This window comes from Triplophysa dalaica, chromosome 6, assembly GCF_015846415.1.
Source record: "Triplophysa dalaica isolate WHDGS20190420 chromosome 6, ASM1584641v1, whole genome shotgun sequence".
In the NCBI taxonomy this organism is placed as follows: Eukaryota; Metazoa; Chordata; class Actinopteri; order Cypriniformes; family Nemacheilidae; genus Triplophysa; species Triplophysa dalaica.
In genome coordinates, this window is record NC_079547.1 from 15,877,911 (window position 1) to 15,890,032 (window position 12,122).

The window sequence follows — 12,122 nt, forward strand, 5'->3', positions numbered from 1 at the left end:
AAAGTATTCTCATTAATAAGCCAGTGGCTGAGAAACTCTTGTGTCCATGTGTAGACCAAGATTTTCACGACCTAGACATTCGAATGTGTTGATACCAATTGGGAGTCTGTAGAAGGCAAAATGGGAAATGTTTTAGACTCCGGCCATCAAATATTGGTAAAACATCATTCAAAGTCATATGATATCCGAGAATATATTGTAGGCCAACATCTCAAGAACATGGCCAATTTGACAGAATAGTCAGAATTTATTATGTTTGTACTCTTGCAATAAATTATGGTTATGGTTGTCTGAGAGAGAGAGAAGAAATGAGAGAATAAAAAAAGGAAAACTGCAGAACACAAAAGATGTTTCGAAGAATGTTGGTAACCAAACAACGGCGGTACCCATTTATTTCTATTGTATGGACAAAAAAAGAAATGCAAGTCAATGTGTACTTCCAATTTAGTGGTGCCCTTGAAGGCTAACATCACTATTATTATTTCCACAAATGGTGGTCATTCCAAGCAAATCCCACAATATTTATATTGTCAAGGGCAGCCTTACCAATGACAGGTTCTGTATAAAGAGTGAGCCCACACCAACAGTCATGGAAAAGCCCATCAAAAGCCTTGGTATGTGGTACACCATCGACCTTAAAGACGCCGAACAGGCTGAACAACTCAGGCAAGAGACAGCCACTGGACTCAAGAAAATCAATAATACAGCTCTTCCTGCGAAGCTGAAACTCTGGTGATTTCATTTGGCTTATTGCCACGCCTTATGTGGCCAATTTCAATGTATGAGCTCACCCACCTTGCTCACGCCAATAACCCGGAGAGATTGGTGAGTACACAAGTGAGGAAATGGCTCGGGCTACCAAGATGTCTTTTGCAACATAGGGCTGTACGGGAGTGGAGCTCTCGCTCTTCCCATTTCAAGCCTTTTGGAGGAATATAAATGCACCAAGACAAGGTTAGAGATGACTCTCCAAGAATCCTGTGATCCCTGTGTAAGAGATACTGCTCCAACAGTAGCGACAGGAAGGAAATGGAGCCCAACAATAGCAGTAAGAGATGCAAAGGCAGCCCTCAGACATAAGAATCGTGGGACAAGTGCAGTATGGCAGAGAGGGACTTAGTTTGGCATCAACCACACCCACGTGACAAAAAACGACACCAAAGAAAAAGCGCCACCTGGTTGGGGAGGAGATTCGACGTCAAGCCCTCTCAAGCCCAGCAAGGCCGTTGGATGAGGTGGGAAGGCATTAAACGGCACAAAATCACTTGCAGTGGGCTGTGGTTGTGGAAACAAACAGGCTAAGTTTTATCATAAGAGCTACATACGATGTGCTGCCCTCACCAAAAAATCTCTATGTTTGGTATGGGCAAGATCCAACCATGCCACCTATGTGCAGCACCAGCTCCAGCAAACCTCACACATATTCTTGTTGGTTGTAAGAAGAGCTTGACACAAGGAAGATACACATGGCGCCACAATCAAGTACTAAAGTGATTGGCTGCAGCAGTAGAGACCAAGAGAGTGGCAGCAAATGCCATCCTCCAAAACGCCAAGGCTAACTCACTAAAAAGGCAATTTTTTATTTGGGAGGGGGTGAAACCTCGGGCCATGCACTTAACTCCAGATTAAGGTCTGGTGAGTATAGCCAGGGATTGGGAAATGCAAATTGATTTAAACCATAGACTTACTTTTCCCTTTGAAATCGCATCGACCAACCTGCAACAGGACATGGTTCTGTGGTCCAGCTCCAGTAGGACAGTGCTCATAGTTGAGTTGACTGTACCTTGGGAAGATGCCATTAACTAAGCATTTGAAGGAAAGATTATTTGGTATACCTACTTGGCAGCGGAGGCTGAAGATCGGGGATGGACATCGAAAGTGTTCCCGGTGGAAGTTGGCTGCGGAGGCTTTGTTTCCAATTCCATTACAAGGCTGGTTAAGAAAGTGGGGATCATAGGACAGGCCTAACAGAAGGTAGTCAAAGAACTTGACTTTGTCGCTGAGAGAAGCAGGAACTGGCTGTGGTTGAAAGGGGAGGACGCAGTATGGGCTGCCAAGTGACCATGTAATAAAATGGTGTTGTATGTTGTATTGTTATTCCATATGGGTCCAGGGCCACTGAGCTTATATTAACGGAGGCAGTGGGGCTATAACAGCCTTAGCCAACGGGTTGATGCATATGGTTGCGTTGAAGTTTTGGTAATGTTATGCCATACGGGACCGAGGGCAATGAGCTTGCATTAACTGAGCCAGTGGGGCTATAACAGCCTTAACCAACGGGTTGGCGCAAATGGCTGCGTTGATTTTTGTAATGTGTTGTAACGGTATGCGTATGCCACACTGGACCGGGGCATTGAGCGCACATTAACAGTTGGGTAGTTGTAGCCTAAGGGTTAGAGAGTCGGACTCGTTACCAGAAGGTTGCCAGTTCCAATCTCACTGCTTCTGCAAGATGACCTTGTAACAATGCGACACACACCCAGGTCTGATCCAACTGCAGTGGGCCTCCCTTTGTGATAAAGTGCCGAAACACTGTGTACAACTTACGATGTGTCGGGAACCATACAAAGGGCATTATCAGCAGCACATCACCAAAAGGCTTGTTTCACTTAGGATAATGTGGGAATTGGGACACACAACTCATGAGACGTCTCTCTGATAATGACAAGGAAAGGTACGTATGCTATGTATTTATATAATCATTTATCCCCCAGACACAGAGGATGCCTATCCGACGAACCAGTGGAACCTCAAAACCTCCTTTCCTCGATTCATATTCTTGACCGCTTCCGCCCTGCATAAGGCGTGGGAAATGTCCTATTGGGCAATTCAACTGTGCTGAAATAGTGGGACATTAACAACTTGTCCATTTAGCAAAACATACGTATTGTTAAAAGACCCCTCTAAATAATTGTCTTATTTATGAGAGTTATTACATTTCTCAGTAATCAGATGATCTCTTTAATATAACAAATATGGAAATTGTGCCAATATTGCCACACCAATTCAGATTGGGGCATACATCATTCATGTTTCTCCACAATGTCCAGCTATCTTTGTTGCATTTCAAAGTTTAGTCAGTTTGAATAAAATGTACCATGTTCATTCTGCGGCAATGACATAAAAACAACAGAAAACAAATTAAGTTATATCAGTCATGGCAACTCAATGGGGGCTGATAGTGTTTATGGTCTCAGGGGGTGAGTATGCGCTGATATTTTTATAGGGTGGGACAGCTACTTTCAACTAGTAGTTGAAAAGTGGCTGCCAGTAGTTGTCTTTGAGAACCTGGCCTCTTAGAATCTAACAAAAATCTACGGAATCCTTTCTGGTATTCTCAAATTTAGTTGTTAAGTGACTCAAGTTGCATCTTATTTAAATTGTGTTTCAATATTGAGGACAATATTTCCACTATCTGCTGTGCTTGTGCTGTTGCCCAAGTTGATGGGCTTTTGGGCCTACTAGGACATTGACCAACAGATCTGTCACCATCAACATTTGCAATTTTCATCAACTTCCGGTACATCCTGGTAAGACACATTATGCCTCCTAAAAATGTTAAAGCAGCTCCTTGTGAAGAGGATGCTGTTGTCACAATGAGTGTACTTTCCCAGTTAATGGAGCAGCAGAAAGGGATCTATAAAGATATGTTATTGCAGCAGCAAGATAACTTCAAATGTTTTATTCAGTTGATCATGGATGGAACTAACAAAAGACTGGATAGTGTCATCAGAGATGTACAAGAGCTGAAGACCAGCTTGGAATTTACCCAAACAAAGTTTGAAGAGGAGAAGATGGGATGCACTGAGATTGAGGCAAAGATAAGGGCATTCGAGACAAACATCACCACTTCCAAGCAGGAATTGGATGCAATGTTCAACAAGCTTGAATACATTGAAAACCAGAGCAGGAGAACAAATATTTTAATTGATGGCATTGCTGACGAGAAAGGTGAGAATTGGTGTGAATCAGAGAGAAAGGTGCGTGAAATGTTTTCAAAAAATTTGGCCTTAGATGGAATAAACATGGACATTGAGCGTGCCCAGAGACTTGGTCAGTTTCAGGAGAGGGGAAGGCCAAGGAAAATTGTTGTCAAACTTCTTCGCATTAAAGATAGAGAGCTGATTCTTTCTTCTGCCAAGAAATTAAAGGGCACTAGGATCTACATTAACGAAGATTTCACTGAAGCCGTGCAACAAAGGAGGAAAGAGTTGTGGCCGAAGGTGAAAGCTGCCAGAGAGAGAGGTGATAAAGCGAGTTTGAAGTATGATAAACTGATTATCACCCCAAGGGCTGGACAAAGTCAGTTATTGACCTAATGAGTTTAAAGCTCAATTTTATATATGGTTGTGTACATTCATGTGTGTCTGTGTGTAGGACTTATATGTATGAAGCCTACTAGATGATGATAAAATAACTTTGGTTTAAGACATTCAATTAGATTACAATATATGACTTATTTACCTTCAACTAAGATGACTAGTATAAATAAACTACCTAAAGGTTTAATCCTTGCACATATTAATATATGTAGTCTAAGGAACAAGATTCAAGACCTGTCTTTATTTTTACATGTAAACAAAATAGACATACTTATGATTTCTGAAACTCATCTGGATCACTTCATAGACAATTCAGAGGTCGATATAGGAGGGTTTTCAATTTATAGAAAAGATCGAAACCGGTTTGGAGGTGGTGTGGCCATTTATATACGGGATAATTTTCCTGTTAAACTAAGATATGACTTGATGTGTGATGATGTTGAAGTGTTATGGTTACAGGTACAACTTCCACATTTAAAACCGATTATTCTTGGTTGTTGTTATAGGCCACCTAGTGCCAGGATAGAGTATGTAAATGGTTTATGTAACATGCTAGACAAGGTGACTGAGGAAAACAGAGAACTATACTGGCTGGGAGATCTAAATATTGATTGGCTGTCGGATATTTGTCCTCTGAAGAATAAGCTTAAAACTATGACAGACACCTGTGGTTTATCTCAATTAATGGATCAGCCAACAAGAATTTCTAGTAACAATACAAGATCTTTAACATCGAAATGTATTGATCATATTTATACTAACAATCCTGATGTGTGTTCGACACCTGTTTCTGTAACAGTTGGATTTAGTGATCACAACTGTATTGCGGTCTCTAGGAGAACTAAGCTACCTAAAGCCTGTCCTAAAATTATTATGAAAAGATCTTATAGGGCATTTAATGAGGAGAGTTTTCTAAATGAATTGGATAATATTAAATGGAATTTGATATGTGACATTGATGATGTAGATGCATCTCTTAATTTATTTATGGATTGTTTTATGAGAGTTGTTAACAATCATGCCCCATTAAAGAAATTTACAGTTAAAGCCAAAAGGGCTCCTTGGGTTGACACGGAGTTAAGGAGCTTAATGGCTCAAAGGGAAGAGGCTAAAAAGGTTGCGGTTCTTTCTGACTCGTTTAAAGACAGAAAATGTTATTGTATTTTAAGGAATCAGGTAACCAAGGTGAACAGAGTGAAAAAGAAAAAATATTTTCAGAAGAGAATTGACGATAGTGGTACAGATTGTAAGAGAATGTGGAATGTACTCAATGATATCATGGGAAAAAAATCTACTCGTACTTCTTTTGTTGAATGGAAGGGAGTTTATTTGACTAAGCCAATACAGATTGCAAATTATTTTAATGATTATTTTGTAAATAAGGTTTCTAACTTTAGAGAGACAATGAAATCCACTGTTGATTCCAACTTAAATGAGCTAATTGAAAGGTGTATTATGAAAGATAAACTGTGTAGTTTTGAATTTCATCGGGTTAATGTTGTGCAGGTGGAAATGTTGCTGAGATCTTTGACTGTTGGTGGGTCTGTTGGTACAGACAACTTGGATAGTCGGCTGTTGAAGTTATCAGCTGGGCATATCTCTAAACCAATCTGTCATATTTTTAACAGATGTCTGATTGATGGTGAGTGTCCAAAACTTTGGAAGGAGGGTAAGATAATTCCTTTACCCAAAGACACAAAATCAACTTTCTGTGGTTCAAATAGTAGGCCTATAAGCATTTTGCCTATTCTAAGTAAATTATTGGAAAAGATTGTATTTAAGCAAGTGCAAGATTATTTTTCTAACAATGATTTGACTACGATGTTTCAGCATGCTTATAGGTATGGTCATTCAACCTGCACTGCAATGACACAAATGTCGGATAGCTGGCTAACATCAATTGATAATTCAATGCTAGTGGGTACACTATTACTGGACTTTAGTGCGGCTTTTGATGTGATCGACCACGAAATTTTGATTTCCAAACTTATTAGTTATGGTTTCACTTCCTCCGCAATCAAGTGGTTTAAGAGCTATTTGTCGGAGAGGTCGCAAAGAGTTTATTTTAATGGTGCATTATCGTGTAGCAAGTCTTTGGATTGTGGTGTTCCTCAAGGAAGTTGCCTAGGACCTTTGCTATTTGCAATTTTTATAAATGATATGCCGTATATACTCAGTAAGGCTACATTGACTATGTTTGCTGACGATACTACTCTTTATTATGCAGCTCCTACATGTTTAGAGCTTAATCAGGTTCTGTCTTGTGAGATTAGCAAATTGTATAACTGGATCAAAACAAATAAACTTGTTCTAAATATTTCAAAAACTATGAGTATAATATTTGGTTCGAAATATAGATTATCTGATTATCCTAAACTTACTTTACATGTAAATGGTCAAAATATACAGCAAGTAAAAAAGGTAAAGCTTCTTGGACTTTGGCTTGATTCCACACTGTCATGGTCTGATCACATTAATACAGTTGTGGCTAAAATGGGTAGAGCTGTTGCAGTTGTGCGTAAATGTGCACAGTTTCTAAATTCACAGCTATTTAGTCGTGTTGTGTGTACGTTGGTTTTGTGTCATTTAGATTACTGTTCTGTTGTATGGTCTGCTGCATCAAGTAGTCATTTAAGAAAATTACAAGTGGCTCAAAACAAGGCTGCAAGACTGGTTCTTGGTTGTTCTTCGAGAACCAATGTTGCGGAGATGCATGAACGTCTTGCTTGGATGTTGGTCAAGCATAGACTATCTGCTAATATGTTAGTATACCTTCATAGAATTATTACCATTCGGACTCCTACATTTTTTTATGATAATATAATTTACTATTCAGATATGCATTTACATTACACAAGAGGGGCGAATAGTCGACAGATCTCTTTACCCCTACCTAAATCTGACTCTATGAAGAGGACAGTGTTTTATAGGGCAATTGTGTTTTGGAACAATCTTCCACTTGGGGTTCGTGAAATTAAGGGAAAAACTGGTTTTAAAAAAAGACTAAGACTGTATTTGTTGTTTACATCATAAGATTGTATTATGTGACACTTATTTTATTTAATTTTATATATTTTTTTTTTTTTTTTTTTTTGCTCTCTCATGTGTATTTACATATGATATATTTGGGAGTAATTGTGATTGTAATTATTGGGTTTTTGTATGTATTGTTTGGACCCCAGGAAGACTAGCTGTCGTTTCGGCGTCAGCTAATGGGGATCCTTTTGAAATAAACAAATAAACAAATAAACTAGTGACAGCTTATTTGAGGATGTTGATAGGTTCTAAAAGCTAAAAGAATGTTGTTTTATATAGCAATGTTTCAAAACAATTTAAATTGTACTACAATAAAAAACACATTGTGTCTGGCTTATACGTAGATATGTCTGAAGATGAGGTTAGTGGATAATAATTGTAGGTTAGTTGGACATTTTATTTTAGAAAGAACGTCTTTCATAAAATTGTGTTATATTTAAAGATGTACAATTATAGTATGTGTTTTAAAAATAGCATTCCATTTTAACATTAAAAGATACAGATATCTGGCAGTAGCTCCAGATATCCATTGATTCTTGAACAACCCCTTCTTATTAGACTGTAAAAAATGCAGTTGTTCCAGTTGGTTATTCCAGTTGTTTGCAGTCTGAACCACATTAAAAATGTTTATTTACTGTAACAGTCTAAGGCATAAATAAGTTGTTACTGTCTCTGCGCCTTTTTGAGAACAACATTGTACATTGGCCTGACCAGCACACTTACTGTGGTGACAGAAAAGGATAGTTCTGGTCAATGAATTCTCATTTTTCAGCCAGATAATAGCCATCCTCACTGCTTTAGCCTGTTTTCAGGACAACGGAGTGCTGGGCTGAGCTTGTGCTGTATTCCTCATTCATGACACTTTCTTAGCAAGCCTGTTTCTTTCATTCTGTCAGGCGTCGGGAATAAATCCACATGTCCAATGATACAGTGCTGTCTTATTGCTCAGTCCACCAAAATTGTTTTTATAAACAATAAATTAATACAACCCCACAGGCTTTATTCCAAAAGACCACTGTGTCCTCAACATGCGGATAAAAGAAATGAACACCTTAGTTATACAAAACTATAGAGCATATTTACAAAGTGCTTTACAGGAGAAATTTTATAAATTGTAAAACCAAGTAAGAGACATGCCATTGTAATCAGTTTGGGAAACACTTTTGGTATATTGGTAAAGGTCTATGTTGGGTACTTTGGGGGACAGTTTTAAAAGTGCTAAAGTAACTGAAAATCAACGTAAATCCTAATTTGTTCAATTTCATTAAGTTCTATTTGGATTCTGTATGTGAACTATTCAGTTTAATGAAGTTTTTAACTGAGCCATTCAAGACACTATTGTAATAGCTGAATGAACCTCTTGATGTTACAAATGCATGAAGCATTTTCTCACTGTTAACAGATGTGTGAATTTAAAATACCTTAGAGATATTAACTCTTTAAACTCTCCTAAACTCTTTATGTGATTGTTGGTTTATAGAGGTGAGGAGGTGAGAAATAGTATGATTGAATTTGCCTGCATGTCTTTTCTGATAACAAGTATCACTGTTTCATATTTATTTACCAGAAAATTCTGGAATATGCACATATTTGTACTTGTGTACTGTGTAGCAGTTCAAGGTGGGTGATTGATTTGTGGGCAGCTGGTGCAAATGAGTAAAATAGAGCTGGACCATCTGCATACTGATGAAAGGAGGTGTAATATAATTTAATTGCACCAGTTAATATATGCATATAGCTTAAATAATAATGAACTCAGAATTGAGCCTTTGGGCACCTGAATGATTTCACATGGTTTCCGCAGGTGTGTTCACATTGACACAAAATTGTCCCTGTTGCTTAAGCGGGATCCAAAGTAGGATCCGAATCAGTGAAATATTGGGTCTGTTAGTCAAAACATGCATTATTGTAGTGCTTTGAATCTTAGGTTTTTATTTAAAAATACCAGATTGGTAGCAGTAAGAAACCACAGAAAGAAAAATGCTTTATACATATCTTTGTTCTGTTGAACAGAAAAGAAGATATTTTGAAGAAGGAAAGCAAACAGTTTTGGGGCACTTTTGATTATCATTGTTTTTTTCCCTATTGAATGGTTGCCAAGAACAGTTTTTGAGGGGTGAACTGTCCCTTAAATGCAGTGTTGTTTTCACCATGCATAACAGTATACATTTTGTTCATTTTTGCATTTCCAAATTGTGAGAAATACAATGATACAAAATCTTACTGTAAAATGTTCTTTTTTTTTCACAACATATCTTGTCCTTCTGATAAGCACTTGTCCTTGTAAATATTCTGTGCGAAACGAATGAAGGAGTGTTGTTTCGTTTGAAGATCCATGTAGTGGAGTAGGAGGGGCGAGACCGTGGTTCGAGACCGGTGAGTAATTTTTAATGAGCGGCAGCTGTGCGCGCACCAGTCTCGAATCACGTAGGAGATCGGGAGCATATAGTGCTGTGCCGTCAATATTGGATCCGATAGGAATGGGGCAGCAATCTTTTGTGAGTAAAACATTTTTGTACTATGCGTTGCTATTGCTTTGTTAGAAATCGCTTGATGTGCCCTGAGCACTATTCGCACAAGATTAGTATTACCTAGGGACCTCTAGTCATTTTTATTAATGGCGGAGGTTTTCTATGAGCTTAAAAGTTTAGCTGTCATTTCCAATGTCTATATCATAATGTATTAAATTGAAAAGTCTTTATTGTCATATGTGAGTTGAATATAAACTCCTTTTAGGAATTTCACCATTCAACGTGAATGTATCAGAAAATACTCTTAAATAAGGTAATCTTTTCAGTGAATTATCTCTGAGGCTGTCACTTAAGATATAGTCCTACACTTCATTTAAATTACGAGTGAGCTGCTTTATAACTAACTTTTAAGCGCAGCTTTGAGCCAAGAATTGTTTTACTAAATTTTTAGCAGTGTTCTTGTGAGTATAATTCTCAGAAGATTGATGAATACGGGCCCAGATCTTATGTTTGATATCTCATATTTTACATAAGGGATAATGTACAGGCAGCCAATTGTTATCGTAGAAATAAGCCCTAACAGTTGCTTCACACTGGGGCTTATTTTACCAGCTGCCTGTAAATTATCCCAATTATTACACGGCTACTTGCCACATGAGAAAAAAAAATGGATATGAAATGTGTAATTGAAATATTTTATTAGCTCATTTTTACTGAATGCAGACCTTCCGCGAAGAAAAGCTGTTTACTTTCGGTTTTAAGGTAAGAAACGATATAATCATTTTTAAATATAATGTCATATATATGATTAAAAAACATATTCACCCCGTATTTTGTGTACTATTAAACTGCACCTCTCAAAATGATTTGCAACATCCGGGTTGCCGGGTGTTATTAGCTTCGAGGGTTGTTATCTGAGAATAACAACCCTTGGAATGTCGCAACTGGCCAATCAGAATCAAGTATTCCAGAGTGCCGTGTAAAAATGTCATATATGGAAGACGTGTGTGCTTCACTGTAGCTTTTGCAACCATTTGACATCACACATTTTTTCAAAGTTTTTCAATACTGTGAGAATAACATTTTTTTTATTTCACATTTATAGAGTCAGTGCCCTTGTTAATATATTAAGCCATACATCTCTATATACCCAAGGTTCCTTTTAACACGATTTTTGTAATTTTCCATCAACATATGAGGTATTCTGTTATGAATTTTTAACATTTACATTAAACATTTGGCAGACGCATTTATCCAAAGCGACTTACATTTCATTATCCTATACATTTTTACATACAGTTGAAAGAAAAAGTATGTGAACCCTTTGGGCTTACTTGGGTTTCTTCATAAATTGGTCATAAAATGTGTTCTGATCTTCATCTAAGTCACAACAATAGAGAAACACAGTCTGCTTAAACTAATACCGCACAAACATTATACGTTTTCATGTTTTTATTGAACACAACATGTAAACATTCATAGTGCAGAGTGGAAAAGTATGTGAAACCCTAGGCTAATGACTTCTCCAAGAGCTAATTGGAGCCAGGAGTCAGCCAACCTGGGGTCCAATCAATGTGATGAGATTGGATGTGTTGATTAAAGCTGGCCTGTCCAATAAAAAACACACACCAGTTTTGAGTTTGCTGTTCTGTAGAAGCGTTGTCTGATGTGAACCATGCCTCGCACAAAAGAGCTCTCAGTAGACCTACGATCAAGAATTGTTGACTTACATAAAGCTGGAAAGGGCTACAAAAGTATATCTAAAAGCCTCGATGTCCATGTGTCCACGGTGAGGAGGGGGCATCATGGTTTGGGGCTGCTTTGCTGCCTCAGGCCCTGGACTGATTACTGTCATCGATGGAAAAATGAATTCCAAAGTTTATGAAGACATTTTGCAGGAAAACTTAAGACCATCTGTCCGCCAACTGAAGCTTAACAGAGGATGGACGATGCAACAGGACAACGACCCAAAGCATAGAAGTAAATCAACAACAGAATAGCTTCAACAGAAGAAAATACGCCTTCTGGAGTGGCCCAGTCAGAGTCCTGACCTCAACCCGATTGAGATGCTGTGGCATGACCTCAAGAGAGCGATTCACACCAGACATCCCAAGAATATTGCTGAACTGAAACACTTTTGTAAAGAGGAATGCTCCAAAATTTCTCCTGACCGTTGTGCAGGTCTGATCTGCAACTATAGGAAAAGTTTGGTTGAGGTTATTGCTGCCAAAGGAGGGTCAACCAGTTATTAAACCCAAAGGTTCACATACTTTTTCCACCCCGCACTATGAAT

General features: G+C 38.2%; 1 protein-coding gene across 1 annotated transcript; it reads left to right on the forward strand.

Moving 5' to 3' along the window:
• The first annotated feature begins 4,365 nt into the window (after window positions 1-4,365).
• LOC130424906 (uncharacterized) lies at window positions 4,366-7,207 on the forward strand. The gene is made up of 2 exons (XM_056750886.1): window positions 4,366-5,859; window positions 5,951-7,207. The coding sequence occupies exons 1-2, from the start codon at window positions 4,452-4,454 to the stop codon at window positions 5,956-5,958; spliced, it is 1,416 nt and encodes a 471-aa protein (XP_056606864.1). The 5' UTR covers window positions 4,366-4,451; the 3' UTR covers window positions 5,959-7,207.
• Window positions 7,208-12,122: the final 4,915 nt, after the last annotated feature.